This window comes from Pelobates fuscus, chromosome 6 (genome assembly GCF_036172605.1).
Source record: "Pelobates fuscus isolate aPelFus1 chromosome 6, aPelFus1.pri, whole genome shotgun sequence".
Classification (NCBI taxonomy): domain Eukaryota; kingdom Metazoa; phylum Chordata; class Amphibia; order Anura; family Pelobatidae; genus Pelobates; species Pelobates fuscus.
In genome coordinates this window covers 266,135,893-266,159,106 of record NC_086322.1, presented here as the reverse complement: position 1 = coordinate 266,159,106, position 23,214 = coordinate 266,135,893, and the positions used below count along the sequence as shown (strand labels likewise).

The window sequence follows — 23,214 nt, the reverse complement described above, 5'->3', positions numbered from 1 at the left end:
TCGGCGCTGGATTCAGGACACTAGAGAATCCCTTTAAGAAAATGGAGTATACACGCAAAACCAATATCAACATTAAACAGAATGCAACAAGCAATATTGAGGATTGAGGTCCAATATGTTATGATAAATATCATTGTAAAGGTGTTTAGTGATTGAATATTGGAGGTGCTATTTATTGACAGAATATTTAGATGCACATATATTGTTTACTAGTAAATTATTACAGATCCGTATTTAAAGATCCACTTTTCAAAATGTTTTCTTTATTTCTTTTTCTCATTAGGATATTAAAGAAGTACAAGGCTATGTTTTAATAGCTTATAATTTGCTGAATTACTTGCCTTTGGAAAACCTGCGTATTATTCGAGGCACGCAGCTATATGAAGACCTTTATTCACTTGTTGTAATTTATAACTCGGACGATGAAGGGAAATCTGGATTACAAGAACTGCGTTTCAGGAGTCTGACGGGTGAGAATATTGTTTGTTTGTCTGGGAGAGGGCATGGTGTGCAATGGCACTCTGATGGGGAAACCATTAGACATTCTTAAAGGAACACTATAGGCATCAAAACAACTTTCGCTTGATTAACAAGTTCGTGTGTATAGATTATGCCCCTGCAGGTTCACTGCTCAATTCTCTGGCATTTAGGAGTTAAATATCTTTTGTTTCTGTTTATGGAGCCCTAGCCACACCTCCATTGGCTGTGACTGACACAGCTTGCATGAAAAAAAATGGTTTCATTTTGAATCAGATGTTAGCGTGCTTTGGATGTTTTTTTATCTCCTGCTCTGTAAAATAAACTTTAATCACACACAGGAGGCTCCTGCAGGGTCTAGGAGGCTACTAACAGAGATACGAAATTCTAAATTAAACAGAATGTGAATAAAGAAAGTTTAAAGATTAAATCTCTCTTTACAGGAAGTCTTTCCAAAGGCTGTGCAAGTCACATACAGAGAGGTGTGACTAGGGCTGCATAAACAAAGTGATTTCACTCCTAAATGACAGAGAATTGAACAGTGAGACTGCATTGGCCTGATCTATATACCAAAACCACTCCATTAAGCTATAGATTAGAATAAAGGGATTTGTCTGTGAATGACTTGCCATAATTAAGGGATTTTTTTTATTGCTCCAATCCAGTTGCTGCTCTCTTTATAAATCATATCCGCCCCCCCTTCATTACGGAGATCCATCAAAAATAGCCAATCGTTTGTGGCAGCAGCAATGTAATTAATAAAACTTAAATTTGGTTTTCAATATGTTACTCTTAAAGGAATACTTAATGGGACACTATAGGCACCCAGACAGCTTGATCTCAAGCAAAATCCATAACAAAAATGGGATTCAATTATTTCTTGCGGGAAAGGTCTACTGCTCATGCGGCACTTGCTGCATGTTAGGTCTCCCCATCGTCTGACTTCGCTGGAGGAGAAGTGTCCTACATGGACTTCTTTGTATTTTTAACACTAAAGTGTTCCTTTAACTAATGACTCATAATTAGCATAATGTGCACTTTGAAACTGCAAGAAATAGTGCCAAGCTCTCAGCGTCAGTGCAAAAGTATTTTCTAAATAAGGCCTTGAATTAATATTGTTCGATTCATTTTCAAAATTATTTAATATTTTTGGATGAAATTAGAAAAAAAAAATCCCAACAAAATATATCATAAAAATATCAATATATCGAAAAATATGTAAATATTACAACATTTTAATATTTTTCATAATATAAAATAAAAGAAATAAAATAAATGATCCCAAAAATATTAAATCATTTGGAAAGCTTATCCAACAATATTAAAAAGACCTACACTTTTTGACGTGAATTTGGCTCCATGGAGCATTTGCCAGATTTGGAGCTACATTCCCCTCCTGTACCAGATTATTTTTTAATAAAAAATTACAAAAATTACAGGCCTACACCCTACATCGGTTCCGGCACACCTCACCGACTTTAACCAACCATATGGTATTTCACAGTCACTAATTAACTGACCACAAATGTATGTTTTATTGTGTATATTTGTTTAAAGAAGTTGGCAAGTCCATCAGTATATATTAGTTGTTACGTCAGAGTATGTATACATTTGTTGGGAGGTGAGTGTGTAAATGTGTTAGATGGTAGGAATGAGTGTATACTTCTTAGCTGGTATGTATACGTATGTTGGTATGTGTACATTAATTGAGAGGTTTATAGTTGTATGTGCTATTTGGGATATCATGAGCTGGAAGATTAACATATACGTGTTTTATATGAAGTTGCGGGCATACATTACATGGTTTTTAAAGGCCACAGTGTGTGCGTGAGGTCAGATTTCTATGTATAAAACAGCTGACATAAAGGAATTTAATGTCACGTCACATTGCTTATAACAGATGTACTTACTTTGTCTGGTGCGAGCTTTATATTGTGGAATCAGATTTTAGCAGATGTTAAATATGGATGAATATATATATATATTTTATTTCTAGGTTCACTGGAGCCAGATAATAAGGAGGGAGGCATAGCTTTAAATGGAACGCATAACCTTTTATTGATTACTGTTATGAGAGATAAACAGTCAGTTGGCTAATTTCATTACCAGGGCATTACTTTTATACTTTCTATTTATGGAGAAAAATAGTTTTAAAGGGATCCCATAGTTCCAAAAATATTTTTTTTTATTCTGGGACTATAGGTTCACTTCTGTCCACCTCCAACCTTTGTGCTTCAGAGAAGGGCTACTAAACTGGTTCATGGATTGCAGGATTAAACTTACCAGGAAAGGTTAAAGGATCTTAACATGTATAGCTTGGAGGAAAGACGAGACAGGGGGGATATGATAGAAACACTTAAATACATAAAGGGAATCAACACAGTAAAGGAGGAGACTATATTTAAAAGAAGAAAAACTACCACAACAAGAGGACATAGTCTTAAATTAGAGGGACAAAGGTTTAAAAATAATATCAGGAAGTATTACTTTACTGAGAGGGTAGTGGATGCATGGAACTGCCTTCCAGCTGAAGTGGTAGATGTTAACTCAGTAAAGGAGTTTAAGCATGCGTGGGATAGGCATAAGGCTATCCTAACTATAAGATAAGGCCAGGGACTAATGAAAGTATTTGAAAAAAAATTTTTTAGTTGGGTAGACTAGATGGGCCGAATGGTTCTTATCTGCCGTCACATTCTATGTTTCTATGTTAAAACTAACTAAAATAAAGACACATCGTTGCCATCGTCGGGACTCCTCTGCTGCAGCCTCCCGCTCGGCTTTCTTAGATGTCAACATGCCTAGTAACATCTTTGCGATCTTCCTCCAAATCCATTGCTTCTCTATGATTGGATGCGCACATGCAAGGCCAAATGCCGTGCTACTCCAATCAAATGCTGAGGTGGATTTAGCCAGGCAATGTAAACATTGGTTTCTGAAAAACTGCAATGTTAAAAAAAACACTTCACCCATTACCATTACAGTACCCCAGACAACTTTATTAAGATGAAGTGGTCTGGGTTACTATAATGTCCCTTTAATATTTGTCGATATATATTAAACAAACCCTTTAGGCCACCATTTTGCAGAAATTACGTGAAACGTGACCTGCAATATAGACATCCTCCCAAGACAAGTTTGTGAATTCTGTTTCAGTTTTGGGATAAAGCAGAGATACCACGCAGAGATGTGTCATATGTCCCTCCGTGAAGCCATTTCTGGCCAGCCTTACTTAGCTGTTCTGTTTTTAGACTTGGCACTGGGTTAAGTTCAGTAGTAAACTGTAAAAAAAAAAACAACAGAAAAACACATCTGATATCATGCAAGGAATTTATTAGAATGCCATCAACTACAAGTAATGTGGCATTTCAGATATGAGGTCATGTGATGTAATTGTGTCATTATGTTTTACAAAATGCCTACATTTAATGGAAAAGCTGTATTCCTAATACTATAGTATCCCACTGCCCACACAGTCCCTCCGGCAATGTAAAGGGTTAAATAACCCTTTAAACACTTACGTACCTTGGCGCTGATTCGTACTTCTTCTCATCTTATGTCAGCCGATGGGGGAACCTAATGCACATGTGCAGAGAGTGCTCCGTGCATTAGGCCTTCCCCATAGGAAGCACACCTAAAAATAGGGCTCCCTCAAGGTAGTGCCACTAAAAACCAAATAAGATAAATAAAAAGCATACAACAGGCTAAAATTAACAGAGAATATAGGAATAGAAACTTTTGAGTTTCTATTCATATATTCTCTAGTAGTTGTCTAGTAGACAGCCACTAGAGGCAGTCTTTACCCTGCACGGTAAGCATTCTCTGAAACTGCAATGTTTTACATTGCACGGTTAAAGGGATACTATAGTGCCTAAGCTGCATTCCTGGAACTATAGCTCCTTTGGCCATCCCACCTCCCTTGCACCCCCCACTGGCAGTTAAAAACCCTTTACTTACCTGATCCCACCACCGGTTTCCCTCGGTGCTAGTTCACAGCTCCTCCTCCTCCGACGTCACTCCACGAGGTGGTGCTGATGCACATGTGCAGAGAGTGCTCCGTGCGTTAGTCCTCCCCATAGGAGAGCAGTGAATCAGTGCTTTCCTATGGGGTAATAGCTGACACTAGATGTCCTCATGCAGATTTTAAGGACGTCCAGCGTCCGTTACTGGACCAAAAATCGGTTAGTCTAGTAGACAGCCACTGTAGACAGACTAAGTGCTTCAATGAGCTGAAGTGGTCTGGGTGCCTATAGTTTCCCTTTAAGGGAACAGGGACAGTGCAGCCAAACCATTTCCATGAGATGAAGTGATCTGGGTGCCTATAGTGTCACTGTAAACAGAAATACTTACAGAGCTATATGACTACAAAGCAGTTATGTGACTTTATTAAATTTACATAATTACATAAGAAGGCAAACATATCCAGCGGTGTTAAACCAATATGTGAATCAACATGCAATGTACAACATGTGTAGCACAAACCTAGTTGCAAAATGAAATTCATAGGAAAAACATCGACACGCTCAAACATGGAAAGCATAGTGGGACAACGCAATTTTAATATGTAATCCTACATGTAGAAAACTGAATTTTTCAATAAAGATAGCAGATCACAAATACTTTAAGTACGGTATGTGTGGTCCACCATCTATATGCTTTTAAGAATCTGTGGTCCACTATCTTTATTGATATAACTCTGACTTAGTGAGAAACAATTCTAACTAATAATGACTTACGGCAAATCATTGATACCGATGACCTTCTTATAAATGCCGTTATTGGCTGTGCTTTTCTACAGTTTAGTGTCTGTCCGCGATTCACGGTTCCCTTGAGTGAAGGTCCTGCCGTGTCTGGCGACAGTTTGTCCTGAGTGCGATTTATGACGTTTTGTAATATTGTATTTTTTTTTTTGTAATATAATTTTTCTCTGCAGAAATTCTGAAAGGAGGAGTCAAGATCGCGAATAATAGCCAACTGTGCTTCCAACAGTCAATCAAATGGAACGACATCTTGAGCCTCAATAACGCCATGCGTGGAGACATCTTCCTGACACCAGGGGGCCGTCAATGTAAGAAAGCCATTTCTGGAGTTAGTTCTGTGAGATTTGGGTCTCCTCACATAGAGGTGACAGACAAAGTTATTTACTTAAGTGAGAATTTAAAGTGAATTTTAAATTGAAAGCCAAAGTACCCAAGCTGGAATCATATCTGATGTTTTCAGAATGTTTGTCGTTTGGGTATTTTAACTTTAATTTGAAATTCACTTTGAATTCTCATTTTAGTAAATACCTTGAGAGAGATTTAATTGGAGAACTTTGCCAGTAGTTCCGCTAAAGACATAAATTGTCATATGTGACATTTCTTTCTAACGCACATTCCATAGGTTGTTGTAAATAAACTTGAAACCATAAATCTGGTTGCACTGAGATGTCCAATGAATTTCATTTGTACAGAACCTGTTTGTTGAAACAGGCCTATAGCCAGCCATCAGCACGTTTATTATTTGCCTCAAGGAAAGATTAGACAAGTTTAATAGAACATTGTCACAATTATATGGTTACGTAGCTACACACCAACATAGACAATTTTCGGGACAATTTGGCATGTGATTGATTATACAAAACCTATGTTCAGATAGAGGGGGCAGATGAGCCAAGAAACTATGTATGTACGATTTGTTCAAAAGCACATATAGCAGAACTACCACAATGCTTTGCCAGCCCTAAAGCATCATGGGACCTGTAGTTCTGCAACAGCTGTGGATCTACCTTATGGGCATATTTGTATAGACATTGTTCACTGTGGCGCTATCTCTCACAATCATATCCCTGTGTTTATCTTTGTTTTTGGTACAAAAATATTACAAACACATATGGTGTGAAATAGTTTGTTTTATTTTGTTCAGATCCATTTTATTTTTTTATGTGAACACTGCAGAAAAAAATAAAATAAAAATAAAACTATAGACTGGTGACTGCTACTGTCTTTTGTGTCATAAAAGGTCCTGCTTGTTCTCCTGCTTGTGCTTCATTATCAACCGGGAATGCGGAGGCCTGTTGGGGAGAGGGACCGGAATACTGTCAGATCTGTGAGTATCTGTGTTATATTTTTTTGAGACCATGGGTTGAGGTGGAGTACGGTGGGGATGAGAAAAGGCACGATTAATTATCTTCTATTTTGAAAAAAAGTTCTATCTCTAAAAAGTGATCCCAATGTTTAATCTCTATTTTTTGTCAGTAACCAGCACTATATGTGACAGCGGATGCCAGAGGTGCAAAGGAGAACACTCTACCCATTGCTGTCACGAGCAATGTGCAGCCGGTTGTACTGGACCTAAGAACTCCGACTGTCTGGTGAGAACATGTGGATGTGGACTTTTACCCCATCTGACCTGCGCCACTGATCCGAATGACTCTTGTCTGTCCCTTTACAAATTTCAGGCTGTTTTTATTTATAAAGCCATGGCAAGCTGTTCAGCTTTGTACAATACCATAAAGTTACAAACAGTTTGATATTTGATGAAGATAAACGGTAGCAAGAGCTCTGATTGATACGTTCCAGTGGGAGTTAGGAAATAAATTTACTTATGTGTGGCTTAAAGGGAATTTGGATACATCTCCATAAAAAGCTGGGTTGGAAATTCTAATTGCTGGGAGAGTCCAACAAGAAGTTTTGAAAATTATAGTTGGACAAGGTGTTTTGGAAGATTAAGAGAGTAATAAGACTTATGGACCTTTGGATGATATGTTCAAGAGACACTTACTTAAAGCAAACTTTTTTTAATAACATGATATTTTGTAATTATTTTCTGTTGGCCATTGAGTCCACTTATGGGAAGAACTTAATGTCCCATAGTCATCTTCTGTTATTGCAATGAGTTTAGACTTACAGAGTCATTTATTTTATCTATGAAAGAAGTAAGATGAAAATTAAAACTGTAACGATGTTCATATCTATGTAACTTTCCTTTGTAAAAGGGACACTATAGTCACCAAAACATATTTAGCTTAATAAAGCAATTTTTGTGTATAGATCCCATTGTTTGTTTCATTGAGTCATTTTGTTCTCACAGGCCTGCCGTAACGTTAACCATACGGGAGTGTGTGAATTGCACTGTCCTTCTCTCATTTCATACAATTCAGAGACCTTCGAAGCTGTCCCCAACAAGGATGGGCGTTATATTTTTGGGACAAGCTGTGTCACCACATGTCCATGTAAGATATTTTACACTTTCCACACATAAACACTGTTTTACTGTAAGTTTCCATGGACGCTTTTGGCAATTACGTGAAAGAAAGTCTTTTTACAGAATTTTGACCTATCACATATAATTGCACTCTTGTCGACAAGACAGTAAATGAAAAAAAAAAGTCCACTACAGATGTCATCTACACATTGTGTTAAATTCATCTCCTCCTTCTGTGTTTACTCTCTGGTGGTGGGGAGACATAGAAGACCCAACTGGTCTCGTGGGATATGTTGATGTCCATATCCATGGTGGCACAAACTCTCCTTGGGAACAAGAAGGGATTAGGTGCCTTAATGCACTACCACTTGGTATTTGTAACACAACATGCAAGTGATATTTTGATCCTAAACTAGTACAAGATTTGTGATGGGTGACTTGTGTGGTGTTAACACCAACCACACAAGAACCATCAAATCATCTCTGGTAATTAGAAGAGATATCAGAGATCAAAAAAGACTTATGCTCTAGTTTTTCCTATGTGCAGATTGAACTGAAATATGAGAAAACATATGCACAAACAGAAATTATACTTTTTATTTTCTGGTCTGCAGTTATTTTTCGAGTATCTTTTATTAAATGTCAGCATTCTGATTTGTTTGTAAATGTCTGTGCCTACGCATTTTGTGATGGCATGTGGTTAATGCATAAACGCTCTTAATCTTTGTATTCTTCTAACCAGATAACTATCTTGCTACGGAGGTTGGTTCCTGCACACTTGTGTGCCCTCAAGATAGCCAGGAGGTGATGGTGGGAAATGTACAAAAATGTGAAAAGTGCAACAAACCGTGCAATAAAGGTAAAAGCTAGTCTTTGGACTATGATAGGGTAAATTGCATAGGGGTATTAAAACTTAGAATGTTTTGTTGGTATTGGACAATGAGGACACGATGAACCAGTTTTATCTTCTGATATGGTGTTCCTATCTGCTCTTCTATGTATGTGTGATGTTATATAGGTTCTGAAGTGATGGTGTGCACTCTGAAGTGATGAAGGGGTTTTACTAACTGTCTGTCTCCAACAGTGTGCTATGGACTAGGCATGGACTTTTTGAAAACTGCCCAGGCTGTCACTTCTCAAAACATCCATCACTTTCAAGGATGCACCAAGATCTTTGGGAACCTGGTTTTCCTTCCGGAATCCTTCCATGGGTGAGATGTCCTCCCTCCCCTATAGATTCTTACATCCTAAAATTATTCCATTAACAGTTCTGTTTATTACTTAATACTTCAAACGTTAGGGGGTGTTACTTTTTTATGTGGACCCATCTTGCCATGTTTACTTTATGTAATGATACATGGACAATATCAATGAATATTAATTTCACATATATATTCAAATTCCAAAAGACTTGCACTCATGGGAGTCAATTATTTCCAGTGGCCGGTGCTGGTAACTAGCAGATTCCACAAAAGGATTCCAAAAGCACTCCTGGGGCTTCTCAACTCAAACTTTTATGTTATTAAGATCAACGTTTCAGTTTAAAATCATAAACTTTCATCAGGACAACCACAAAGTAAAAACGGACATCTATATACACACAAACCATAAAGCAAAGTACTCACCCCACCAAAGCTCATCATCAGTGCTATTTAGAGATGTGATCAAACCGAGGGCATGGGTAGCTTGTGTCCCGAACCTCATTTCCAACAAGACCGCCACCATCTGGCCCTGGTTACATTGGTTGTTGAGGTAATCGGTACGCTTCAGGGACGAATCCCTGTGTAATAACAAAAACAAATTGAATAAAGATTTGCCTTACTCTGGACTCGCCAGCTACAAAAATATTATATATACTGCATGTAACAGTATAATATTTTGTAGCCGGTGTACCTGGGTTGAAACAAATCTTTATTTAATTTGAGCATACAGATTGGGGATATAGAAATGGGAGGGCTTTCCTCAGTGTTAGCGCTCTGCCTGAAAGGGAGAAGCAGTTACGTTTGTCGGCAGCGTGCAGTGCGCACTGACAAAATATGTATTTTATGCACAGAATTGACATTAGGCAGCCCAGAACTGAACACAAATGCCAATAACTCTTTATATGTAGTGTTTCAAGCAGAAACACTGGACATCCAGACTCCTACTACCATGGCCACATTAAAAATGCAAAAGTGGTCATGGTGGTTGGAGTCAAACTTTAAACATTGTTTATACTTTACACTACATTATACTTATTTATACTTATATTTAAACATTACCTATCTACCCCTCCAAAATGTTATTTCCCAGCCATAAAAACCGTATCAATAATTTAAATTGAACAAATTCAATGCAAAAGAGAACAAACACATCTTGTCAAACCCTTGAGTACCAGGGACCACCACAGCGATTCTTCATTGTTAGGTCTTTTCATCAAACAGTGTGTGGTCAGGGGAACATATGCCTGGTTTCCACTGAGCGGAACGGTTCGGGTCGGCACAGTTTGGAAGGGTTAGAATGGTCCAGCCTATTCAGGTGAGCGTTTCCACTGCAAGTCGGACCGCCAGGGGCAATGCGGGGTTTAGATCAAATGCCTAGCGTGTCATTTGTCGTGAGCATTGACGTTTTCCTGTCCGCCAATCAATGGATTGTATAGTGTGACGCTAGTAGCTCCACCCTTACCGTACCATTTCCAAATGGCCCTTCACCTGAAGGGGGACCAGGAATGGTGCGGTTCGGATGTATGGGCCACTTTCATAATGGAAACACTCAAAATAGCGTACTGAACCGACCCGAAGCGTTCCGCTCAGTGGAAACGAGGCAATAGACAATTAAGAAACCCAGAGCATTTGTTCTGCGTTGGCTGCGGTATGCAAATATATATTAAATGCAAATCGTGTAGCTTGAACATCTCTTCTACACTATGCACATAACTACATCAAGGTAGCCAATCAAAACATGGCACTCAACCACATAACAGTCAGATTACAGTGTTCAGACTGCCCTGGTCTGGGCTGAGTCTGAAATCCCATCATCTGTACAGAAGCCTTTCTCGTTAAAATTTTCACGGCATGTGTGAGATGATGAGGGAGTGGGCTGATATCGTAAAAGTTAAGGTAATAGGAGCATCAATCTGAAATGGGAGAGAGCTTCTGCTACATGACAAAGAGGTGCAGTATCATTCATTCATTTCGCCATGCATGTAACAATCTAAATTAATTTACATAGAAAATATTATGAAATAACAAATAAGGTATTATCAATGAACATCCACAAACAGCATTCATTATTCACAAACAAATTGTAGGGAATTGAAATCTGAATGAAAAAAACTGATGATAAAATAGCCAAGTAGTGTTTGTAATCGAGTTGGATAAATCAGCTATTTAAAGGGACACTTTATTCACCAAAGCAACTTTAGCTTAACGAAGCAGTTTTGGAGTATTGATTATGCATCTGAAGTCTCACTGCTCAATTCACTTCCGTTTAGGAGTTAAATCACTTTTGTTTCTGTTTATGCAGCCTTAGCCACACCACCCCTGGCTGTGATTCTCACAGCCTGCATGAATACAAATGGTTTAATTTTTTTTTTTTTTTTTTTTTTTACTTTGACAATTTTTATTGATCTTTTGGGGGATACAGAAAGAAGAAGGGGTGGGGGAAAAGGACAAAACATAGAAAACAGTGGCAAGCGTACACATACTTAGTACAGTGGTATGGGCACACCCCGTTGGTGCCTCATTGTTAGCAATACAGGTGCGTTATGCAGTATACAGATTGAATACACAGTTTCCATCTGGAGTATTATGCTACATGAGTGTACTTAGTTTAACAAATTAGGTCATGCCTGCTTCAGGTACGGCATTGGTGACTTAGATATTCCTTATCCAGGATACCACTGGGAGAAGGGGGGAACGGTTGGTGGGGTAACAGGGGGGGGGGGGAACGGGGAAGTAAGTGTCACTCCCAGGCGTGAAGTGACTTACATTGACCTTATTCGGTACCATTTTTCTACATGTTTGTACATTGGCTCATGAGGAACACAGCTGTCGTTTAGCAGATATATGCTTTAGCCATCTCCAACTCCGTTCATTTTTGGGGGGGATTACTGCGCTCCATGTATTGGCGCCAATCGTCACATGCCTCTTGCCAGTCCTTCTTTGGAAGGGGGGTTCGCCTGGCAGCTTTTTCATATAGTCTTGTAGTTTCTAATATTTGTGTAAATTCAGTGATTGGCATTGGTAGAGGTGATTTCCAGTGTCTACTATTTACCGTAAGGGCCGCCATGAGTATCTGATATGTTAGGTATTTTTGCTTCCACCTCATTCCTTTTGAAAATAGTTGGAGGAGGTATGTTTCGGGTGTTCTGGGTAATATTGTCTTTATGCTCTCTTGAATTATGGTGGAAACTGCGTCCCAGAATGGGGCTAGGATGGGACAGGTCCACCAGATATGGAGCATCGTGCCTTTATGCTGCTGGCATCTCCAGCATATGTCGTATGTTTGGGGGTGCGCCGCTTTAATGCGAGTAGGTACTAAATACCACCTGTATAGGATTTTACGAGAGAGCTCCATGTGTGAGGCACATTTAGAAAGGGAGTTGAGGTGGTAGGAGCCTTGTAGGTCCCTGAAACTTCTAAGTTCCTGATCTTGTAGGAGGTGGTGTAGATGTGTGATACCATATCGATGCCACATTGTGTGGTTGAAGTTGGGGATTATGTATTGTAGTGTTTTTAGGGGCGTGGCTCGTGATGTTTTACCTATCCAACCAATTTTGCGGCATGTCCCAAAAGTGTAGTGTTAGTGCTGTGACTGGAAGCATCACGCCCGTCGGTGGTCTGTGGGATTTTGGGAGCCATGCCAATATGTTTATGGGGATGTTATTTGCATGGTATGTCTCTATCTCTTCCCATGGGGTTGGCTGGGTTCGGTGGCATGCTGCTAAAAGTGAGCCCAGGATGGCTGCACGGTAGTAGCTATCTAGGTTAGGTACACCCATCCCTCCTATCTCCCGCGGCAGATATAATGTACTTTTTTCCACCCGTGGTTTGTTCTTGTCCCATATAAATTTCATTAGTGTTTGTTGTGCTTCCTGAAGGAAGCGGAGGGGGGGGGGGGGGGGGGGTAATATGGTTTCATTTTTAATCAGATGTAACTTACTTTTAAAGTTTTTATCTTCTGCTCTGTAAATTGAACTTTAATCACACACAGGATGCTCCTGCAAGGTCTAGCAAGTTATTAACCGTGCAGGAGATACAATTCTTTTAATTAAACAGAATTTGCAATAAAGGAAGTATAAACATTAGATCACTCTTTACAGGAAGTGTTTATGGAAGGCTGTGCAAGTGACATGCAGGGATGTGTGACTAGGGTGCATAAACAAAGTGATTTAATTCCTAAATGGCAGAGGATTGAGCAGTGAGGCTGCAGGGACATGTTCTATACACCAAAACTGCTTCATTAAGCTAAAGTTGTTTTGGGGACTATAGTGTCCCTTTAAGCTTTGAAGTTGGCATTTGAATTCTAATTCTCTACAACTTTGGAATATGGTGAACAGTCCTTAAAACCAGTCAGGTTCTGACATGCCAAATACCCCCCCAAATGGCCTTATTTAAAACTAAACAAGAATTGCAACTTTTCTGAAACTGACAGGATTGAATAAAAAATTGAAAATCGCCTATAATTTGTGTTAACCTCTTTCATGTCGTCCTTACTCTCTTTTTTTATGTATATTAAAAATGTAGCAAATAACATCACATCCAATCCAGCCCAGGCATAGCCAGGGCACACAATGCAAATGAGGAGGAGTACAGAAACATTGTTTCAGGTTTCACATGTTCCACTAACTATGGTCTATTGCAGAAAAGAAACGCATTGATAATGATTGACAGGGAGCCAAAGTAGGGACACTCAGTTCTAGCATAATGGTAAATCCAGCCATGTGGATTTCTACATTCAATTAAAATTTTTAGACATCACAAAAACATATTTGCTAAATATAGGTCAAAAGCATAAATCTTAAAAATCACGTGAAGTGACATTTTTTTTCCTTTAAAATTAAAAATTCTCTCACTATGCTTACTGCTCGTTTCTATTTATGAAACAATGGTGATATCACTGTTGGAACACAACTCTCGTTACTCTCAGCTCAGAGAGGTTTCTGATTACAGTGCAGATGCACACTTACACACCTCCTGTGGACACAGCATTCCTCTGTTTAGATTCGAAACTCTGTCTACCATTGTCTATTTTCATACCATTTCATTGTGCTCTTTATGACTCGTATGTTTTCCTCTATTAAGCATTTAGTATTATTGCAGGGATCCAGCTTCCGGGATTTCGGCATTAACCCTTGAGAATCTACAAGTCTTCAAGACTCTAGAAGAAATAACAGGTACTATTCTTTTGGCATGTTATTATTATTAGCATCATTTATATATTGCTAACATATTCCGCATCGATTAACAATTTATAAGTTATAACTATGACAACAATTCTACCTACATTTTTCACATTGTAGCAGGGTGTTGGCAGTTAATACTATACATTAGTATACAAACGTAAGCTCTGCGCTCAAACTTCCAGGGCTTAATTTTGTATGCTTGTATTTACTTTTGTGTTACACAGCTATGTTAAAATGCTGCCACCCACTATTAACGGTTAATAAGTGTGTAGGGGTTTAGAAAAATACCCCTCTCTGTCTCGTTAGAGATTTTTTTTTAACTGAAGCTGAAGACTGCAAGAGGAATTGTCAATGTAGGACTCACCTATGAGGTTTTGCCTTGACTTGGCAGGTGAGCTTACACTTAAATGGCCATTGGAGTGATACTAAAAAACCTCCAGTTAATTAAATATACATAGGGATTTAGGATAGTGCGCAAATAACGTTTTTCTTTGGTTTTTACCATACATTAGAATATATATATATATTTTTTTAAGTAGGTACAGAGAATTGTTTCTGTGTTAAAATTTCATACGTTTGGTATCTGCAGAAAAAAAAGACTCTTCTTTTGTGTTTTAGGATATATATACATTGAGTCCTGGCTGGAAGAATTAAGCAGCCTCGGCGTCTTTGAGAAGCTGCGTGTGATTCGGGGACGCGTGCTTCAAAAGTGAGTACATTTCTGCTCCCGTTCAACTTTCATTTATAGGTGGATCTGGGATATTATTTTAAGTTTAAGAAGAAATACGATTAGGTTATATCAAAGAAGATTTAACTTTAAAGGGACACACCACAAACTAGAACAGCACTAAAGTGAGTATGCAAAGTGAATTTAAAATTTCAGGTGAAAGTCGGCAAATTTGAAGAATACTGAACTTGGAGAACTGTTCCAATCTGGCTGTTTTGGCCTTAAATTTAAACTTAATTTTGAATTGACTTTGACTTCTCATTTTAGTGAGTAGCCCTATTAGATAAGTTATTGAATGCAACTTGTGTTCTGGGACAGCTGTAGCAGTAATTTGCAAAAACTTTAAAAACTATCCACATCTCAATTAAATATAACACAGGCAAAAAATGTGCTTGTACTGTCCTGAGAGAGGTGTAGAAAGCTACAACTAAACTACAGTTGCCTGAGAGCCTTATTGTTCATTACATTAAAAAAAAAGTAAACCCCACTTGTTGTGCCCCTTTAAAAAAATAAAAAAAATTCACAGCAAGTTATGTTGGCACCATGAAAGATTAGAGGATATGAGGCTTCAGATTCTACAAAGGAATCCACGATTTACAGTGGTTTCAGTGAAGTTTAGAAATTAGCTACCAAACTCATAGTGATTGCAGATAAAATGTAAGATTATTAGAAGATTAACCTTGCATTGACTGTAGCTTCCTTTATATCTTATAGTGGAGCATATTCCCTGGCTCTCCGCAACCTTTCTATCTCATCTTTTGGCTTACACTCCCTGGTGGAAATTAGCAGTGGTCTTGTCCTTATCGAGGGGAACTCCAACCTCTGCTTCTTGGACAGTATCCCGTGGTCTAACATCTTCAGGAACCAACGTCAGGCTCTTCTGGAGATGTCCAACAAACCACAGGACCTCTGCGGTAAAGGATAAACACCTGACAATATTATTTTTTATAAAATGCTACCTATTATGGATGGCTTCTCAACCACTATGTTTATTTGTTCTGTTTGGTTGAAATATATAACCGCTATGATAGAAACAACTGCCGTTTCTTAACAAGCTTGTCCATCGGTTTTAACTATTCATCCTATATCTTCATATATTGAGCAGTTGCCTATCTTAGACATATGTGAGGGTCTTGGCTTTGACGTGAGTTTGATGTAGTCCACTTGGGCAGCATCTAACTTTGTTCTCCTATACCCTACAGTCAAAGATGGGTTAGTCTGCTACCATCTTTGTGCCGATGGACAGTGCTGGGGTCCTGAGCCCTCTCAGTGTGTCAACTGCACAAGATATCTTCGTGGAGATGACTGTGTGGAATCTTGCAATGTCCTGGAAGGGTAAGTCGGTGCTCTTTTCGTTTGTAGCCCGGAATAGGAGACATGTCATCATTGTCTCCTTTACCCAGACCTTTTATTTATGTTACTGCTGTTTTGTATCGACAGGGAGCAAAGGGAACACATTAATGGGAATCGTTGTGTATCCTGTCACCCCCAGTGCCTCCCATTAAACGGAAATGAAACATGCAGTGGCCCGGTAGGTAGAGCTTGACAATTGTAAAGTTTTTGGAGGGTTACCAAAAATCAAACTGTTACAGATTATGCGCTAATATTTACTCTTGCAATTATTTGGTTACAGAACGCAGACCAGTGTACAGAATGTGCTAATTACAAGGACGGTGAGACCTGTGTGGATCAATGCCCAAATGGGGTGAAGGGAGATTCATTTGTACCCATCTGGAAGTACCCAGACAAGAATAAGGACTGCCAGTTGTGTCCTGTTAACTGTTCCCACTCGTAAGTGTTCCTTCTTGGCACCACGTATGCTATCTTTCCTTTGTACTGCAGTTAATGATGGTAAAAGGTACATTATTTAATTGGTATACCGGATTTTTAATTATAGTTAGAAGACACAGATTATTTTCTCTGTAGATCAGATTTGATAATAGGGTGATATCTTCAGTTCATATACAGATCATATGTCCACTACAACATGGAGTTTCTATCCGTGTGATGAAAGCACACGTGGACATAGGTTTTACCTAATGAACACTTTTTAGTGTTTCCTAACTTAACAAACTAAAACAGGTAAATACGAAAAAGGGGTGCTTTGAACTCAAATCAACGCACCCCCTTCTTCAAAACTACCTGTTTTAGTGACTCAAAAGCAAATGCCTCCGATGTAATAATGCGGCTTAAACTTTTAATTCAGGACGTGATTTGTGTTACAGACTATTAACGAATATGATAGTTAATATGTCAGGTAACAGCTTGCTGATCTCATTGCCATTTTGGAGTCAGGAATACAAAGGCTGCTTTACGGAGGAGCTGTCAATTCTAGAGAAGGGACATTTTCTTTAGTTTAAAGTAATTTTACTTTAATGTAGTAAATGCCATTGCGGTGTTTACTGGGGTGAATAATGCAGCAAAGATAACAAAACAAAATAAAAAAAGCACTTCTGTGTTGCTTATGTATTATTAGGTGGAGTTTAAAGTGATATCTCCTCTTCAGTCTACGACTGTATTTTATTTCGAGGCATTTGGTAAAGGATATTCTTTAAGTAGCTTATTGAGCAATTTAATGGTAGTCTACTCAACCTGCAGCTTTAATATAACTTTTTTCCTTTGCTGCAGGTGCTCTCAAATGGATGACAAAGGGTGCCCCATAAATATAAACAACAGGTAAGTGTCTCCGCGAGGATTTTTTTTATTGCGGTATTGATGGTTCTGAGGTTGAAGTTTACTAGTTGCCCATATTTACGCTATACAACACATCTCTCTCTCTCTCTCTCTGTAGTCATACCTATATGATTGTGGCAATCGTGGGCAGCATTTTCCTCGTTATTACCATGTCAATAGTGATTGTAATGGTGGTCAAACGTCGGAAACAGCTGAAGAAGAAGCACACTATGCGGCGCCTACTGCAGGAGAATGAGGTGAATATAGATATTTAGGGATGAGGTTATGTAAGATATAGGTAGCAGAAAGGTGAATAGCATATTGGGAACTGCTTTCAGCATAATTTCCGCTCTTTTTCCAGTTGGTTGAACCACTTACCCCTAGCGGGGCACTTCCCAACCAGGCACAGATGAGGATACTCAAGGAGACAGAACTTAAGAAGATGAAGGTCTTGGGATCAGGAGCATTTGGCACAGTGTACAAGGTAAGAAAAAGTAGGGTACCTGGTCATTTGATACAGTTGGGGGAGATGTTTGCAGGATCAGGTTTACAATCAGGTGCTAATTGCAAATAGAAGCAGATACTTTCCGGTTCCAGGTAAGTGTCAATCAGTACTAAAATAGTTTGACCAATTGCGCTGAGTGCCCTGGCACCATGTCCTCTAGAGAAGGCTGTAGAGGTTATGGTGCTTGGATTGCTCCTTTAAACAGGTTTTAGCTTACATATGCAGAGAGAACCAACACCATTAACACTTCAGACTAATCCTACTCCAAATGTCAGTCTAGATTTAAAATTCCCTCTGCACAAGAAATATAGCAAGCACAGACGACTGTTTAACCTTAATTAGGCCTCATCAGTGAGGTGCAGTTGATAACCCTAGGCATGGTGAGCAGGAGGTCCATGTCTGATTGAGTCCATGTCTCATCAAACACATTCTAGCAAAATACAAGACCATTTTAAATATATATCTATATTTTTTATTCTATGTTGAGTTACTTCTGTTTTCCAAGTAGAAGGTACATGGTCGTGACCATTGTCTAATCTCCACTAAAGATGTGGGGAAGAAACAATTTGTGTCAATGTAGTCTTGCTTTTCAACTAGGACAAAACAGGTTGAATCCTTACAGTTCAATATGAATCATTATGGGCTTTTCCAGGTAACTGATTTAGCCTAAAAGCTACTCAGGTCATCAGGCTTACACACAGTTTTTTGTAGCATCGTGTAAATATATTGTTATCTTTATGACTTTCAGGGTATCTGGATCCCAGATGGGGAGAACATTAAAATCTCAGTCGCCATCAAAGTTTTGCGAGAGAACACATCACCAAAAGCCAACAAGGAAATTCTGGATGTAAGACCCTACTTGGACTGGTAGCCACAGTATTAGTTACATGGGGTGCAGGTTTGGAGGATATCTGTGCAGAATAGTAGGTGTATTTAAAAATCCCAGAGTCATTGATCAACCTTTAAATTTGATCTATGTTTAAAATGAAGTTGTTTAACCCCTTAAGGACCAAACTTCTGGAATAAAAGGGAATCATGACATGTCACACACGTCATGTGTCCTTAAGGGGTTAATGTGTGCCAATCTGAATTAAGAGAGCACACCAGTGTTATAAATAAGTACATGCAGTGCTACAAATAAATACATTACTACTCTTCTCCCCCTCCCCCAAATAAAACTGTAAATAAAGAGTTAACTTATATTATATTCAGTGGTGAGACAATCCCTGACTTCAGCTCCACTATGCCCACTGGGAGTTTATCAAGTCTGATTATTTTAGGGAAAATCAATTTTTTTAGGGAAATCTAGTGCTTTTCTACGAGAAACAGTCTCTTGATTTGTGCCCCAGCACAAAACAACCTGGAAGAGCACCCTCCTGGCTGCTTGATTGATAGCTGCAACCTTCTCAGTTTTTAAATCAACGTACGGAGTATGGGAAAAAGTAAAAAATGAAGGTGTCATATATTATTCAATCCTTTGAAAATGTAAGGAACTGCACTCACTCCCATCATTCAAAGCCAGGGTGTTTACTGAACCGGAACCAAACACCAGATTCCCAAAATCAATAAAATGAAATGAAGGTGGGTCCAGGAACTTGGAGCACTTTGACCATCAGGTCTTTGTCAAGCTTATGGTCGAAACGTTGCTGTGGTTCCAATAAAGTGCCTGTATTGAACCAAGGAGTGCCTGGACCCCCTTCATTTCATTTTATATATTATTCAATGACTTAAATGACAGGTCAGGGTGCTAGACTTCTTTTTGATTGCCAGCATGAACAGATCTGTGAAACTGAGGACTTGAACTTTTCTACAACCTAAGATTACAATGTAACCCGGTGGAGCTTTTACTAATGCCTCCGTTATTCAAACTTCCTGAATTCCTGATACTCAGTGCTCTTTTCTTGGTCTCTACTGTAGGAAGCGTATGTGATGGCAGGAGTAGGCAGCCCTTACGTTTGCCGTCTCTTGGGAATCTGTCTAACGTCCACTGTTCAACTGGTCACTCAGCTTATGCCATATGGATGCTTACTGGATTACGTGCGCGAGAACAAGGACCGCATTGCTTCCAGAGACCTGCTCAACTGGTGTGTGCAGATAGCCAAGGTACCGTACTGACTTTCACTATATCAAACGAAACAAGCTTAATGTGCGAGAATTAAAATGCTTTCAAAATAGAACATTTAGAATATACTGAAACCCATGAGTAACTTTTAAGAGTGAGTATAGAATGAGCTGATAGCATAGACCTTGCATGTTTAGTGTACTTTACAGTGTGTACGATCAGGCTGACAGTAGCAGTTTGTTTGGTGTGTGGGTGACAGTGCGTGTTAGGAAAAGTAATCAGTAATGGCTCTGATGCTAAAACTTGAATGTAATGTGAGGCTAAATATGACAAGACCGGTGAGAGATGATTGAGGTGAATGGAGACAATTGCAGATGTGAAAGGACTGTGTATAAGTGTGTAGATATCTACAGATGGGATGTGCTCCAAGAACCAGATTGTATAAGAGAATGACTAATGATTTGTTGGCTTAGCCTGCATAAGAATGCCCTTGTGTAACAGGTTGCTGAGCAATCGGCACTATGGCTTGTAGCATAACATTGTGTTAAAAAGGGTCTTGATTGTATTGTAGTAATTATGTCAATCTTTGTTTTTTCCCAGGGGATGAAATACCTAGAAGAGGTACGACTAGTGCACAGAGATCTGGCAGCGCGAAATGTGTTGGTGAAGAACCCAACCCATGTGAAGATCACGGATTTTGGCCTTGCTCGGTTGCTGGATGTGGATGAAACTGAATACCATGCGGATGGGGGGAAAGTAAGAGAACTCCATACTTTGCGTTTGGCTAACACTATGCACCCAAAATCATTGCTTATGTACAGATACCAGCGATATTTATTATGTAGGAGAGGTAATCACACGTCATTTATCCAATCCTACATAGTCATTTTATCTACCATTATAACCCAAGCCTGGACGACCCATGTCAATCCCAAAATGTAAGATTATGTTCTTAAAGTTACACATTTCTGCCTTTTTTCCATGTATATCTTGAAGGGGATGGCATTATGTGGTATGCAAGGCATAAGGCTGATGGAGGTTGAGGGCCATTGGCTATTTATTGGGCTATTACTGCAGTTGGGACATTACCTACGAGATAATGGTAATCTTTGTTGATCGTTGTACCTTAGTTTTATAAAAGGAAATTCAAATAAAAGTAGATGTTAAACCTGTCCTTCACGCACGCTATAGAAAACCAATACCCGAAGGTGATGCTAAAATACTTTTTTACTAGAGAGTGGTAATAAGTTAGTAATGATTACTAGTTAATAGATACATTTTGAGGAATCTTTTGAAAATGATGGCATAGATATCTGGAATGAGTATTTTGGGAAACAGAAGTCTAGTTTGCAATTCTATGTTCCAGCTGCCTAACCCAGTTCTCACTGACAGGTTCCAATTAAATGGATGGCTTTAGAGTCTATTCTCCATCGAAGGTTCACTCATCAGAGCGATGTATGGAGCTATGGTAAGTAGATACATGCAATATCAAGCGGTTTTTAAACCTTTTCAAAATAATTCTCACTCTATTAGAACACTTTTCCAACTCTGCTGTTAAACCACCAGGTGTAACAGTTTGGGAGCTCATGACCTTTGGCGCAAAACCTTATGATGGCATCCCAGCCCGAGACATTCCAGACCTTCTTGAAAAAGGGGAAAGGCTCCCGCAGCCACCAGTCTGTACTATAGATGTCTATATGATTATGGTGAAATGTAAGTAGGCTGAAGATAACGTTGAAAGAGATTTTGGGGAAAATATATTTTTTAAGTTTTTACATTTTGTAGATCTATATCTTTTTTTGGTGGGGTGGGGTAAGTCATAATTTCCTCTCCCTGTCACTGTTAGAGTCTTTCCTTATTAATCTGATTTTCAGCATCCCTAACTTTAACCATACGTAAATTATTCTCTGCACCTCATCATCACTCACAATTATTAATCACAGTTTTATTTAATTACTTTTCCTTTCTTAGGCTGGATGATTGATTCAGAGTGCCGACCCAAGTTTCATGAGTTGGTCAGTGAATTCTCCCGCATGGCTCGTGATCCGTCACGTTTTGTGGTCATAGAGGTATGAAAACAAGCATTGGACAAAAAAATAAAGAACCCGGATGATAAACAATAAATATATTATACATGTTATTTTTCTCTTAGTTACTATCTGATAATCTTCATTATGCATGCAGTCTCTCATTTTAACATTTGAATTTCTTGTCTTCTGTAGGACGAGGAACTTATGGCTCAAGCAAGCCCAATGACCAGTCAGTTTTACAGTGCTCTCTTGCAAGAAGTTGGTATGGATGACCTGGTGGATGCAGAGGAATATCTGGTACCCCACCAAGGATTTTTTGGATCTGGGGAGACAACAGCAGGAACCCGGAGCCGTATATCATCCACAAGGGTATGAAAGCAACTTTACCAGCTTTTACTTGATCACAGAATTATTTAGAAATGTATTATCAAAGTAAACATTTAACCACCTACCTTTTTATTACCCGGTACAAATATCTAGGTTTGGCTAATGTTTCATCACAATTTGAGAAAATATACCGGTAGATACACACACACACACACACATAATATTTTGGAGTTGGAATTCAGGGGTATGTTGGTATGTAGTGTTTGTGTTTGCATGTTGATTGCTGGTATGTATGCACATACATACTTACAAAGATATTCATACACATTAACACATAGAAACACACTGATACACACATGCATACACCTAGATACGTACACACACTAACACCCAGATACACACACACACACACACTTTAAAATGTCAAGTCTTAGATTGCTAGTCAGGTCTCAAAAGTTACTCATCATTTCTACTCACCAAAATTAAACTTTCACTCACCAATGGCTAGTGACGAATGCAAATGTTTAGCCTTGTTAATATATATATATATATATATATATATATGGCTATACTGTCACCACTGTCCTTATTAATCTGTCACAGATTAATAAGGAAAGACTCTAACAAATAAGAGGAAGACCACATTTCGGGTTTTTAGTTCTGCAAGGTGTGTACACAGAACCACTTTGGAGATGCTAAATATTGACTCCAAGTGTAAAATAGTTTAAGGTTCATATTTACATGACAAATTGGAAGAAAGAGACATTTAAATGTTTGACCTTGCACACTTTCCTGGACAACAGTTATGCAGGTTCCCAACCTAAGTTAAAACATTACTGTTCACAA

The 23,214-nt window shown here is 38.8% G+C and overlaps 1 protein-coding gene across 1 annotated transcript in view; it reads left to right on the top strand.

The window, feature by feature from the left end:
* ERBB2 (erb-b2 receptor tyrosine kinase 2) overlaps positions 1 to 23,214 on the top strand; it is a 92,416-nt gene that overhangs the window by 56,297 nt on the left and 12,905 nt on the right. The window contains exons 3-25 of the mRNA XM_063459083.1: positions 284 to 470; positions 5,408 to 5,542; positions 6,475 to 6,561; positions 6,711 to 6,826; positions 7,546 to 7,687; positions 8,402 to 8,518; positions 8,744 to 8,870; positions 13,962 to 14,035; positions 14,663 to 14,753; positions 15,486 to 15,685; positions 15,974 to 16,106; positions 16,212 to 16,302; positions 16,405 to 16,562; positions 17,400 to 17,447; positions 17,563 to 17,701; positions 17,806 to 17,928; positions 18,698 to 18,796; positions 19,867 to 20,052; positions 20,612 to 20,767; positions 21,404 to 21,479; positions 21,578 to 21,724; positions 21,983 to 22,080; positions 22,234 to 22,410. Coding sequence (XP_063315153.1) covers positions 284 to 470; positions 5,408 to 5,542; positions 6,475 to 6,561; positions 6,711 to 6,826; positions 7,546 to 7,687; positions 8,402 to 8,518; positions 8,744 to 8,870; positions 13,962 to 14,035; positions 14,663 to 14,753; positions 15,486 to 15,685; positions 15,974 to 16,106; positions 16,212 to 16,302; positions 16,405 to 16,562; positions 17,400 to 17,447; positions 17,563 to 17,701; positions 17,806 to 17,928; positions 18,698 to 18,796; positions 19,867 to 20,052; positions 20,612 to 20,767; positions 21,404 to 21,479; positions 21,578 to 21,724; positions 21,983 to 22,080; positions 22,234 to 22,410 — 2,907 coding nt within the window. The remainder of the gene's footprint in view (positions 1 to 283; positions 471 to 5,407; positions 5,543 to 6,474; positions 6,562 to 6,710; positions 6,827 to 7,545; positions 7,688 to 8,401; positions 8,519 to 8,743; positions 8,871 to 13,961; positions 14,036 to 14,662; positions 14,754 to 15,485; positions 15,686 to 15,973; positions 16,107 to 16,211; positions 16,303 to 16,404; positions 16,563 to 17,399; positions 17,448 to 17,562; positions 17,702 to 17,805; positions 17,929 to 18,697; positions 18,797 to 19,866; positions 20,053 to 20,611; positions 20,768 to 21,403; positions 21,480 to 21,577; positions 21,725 to 21,982; positions 22,081 to 22,233; positions 22,411 to 23,214) is intronic.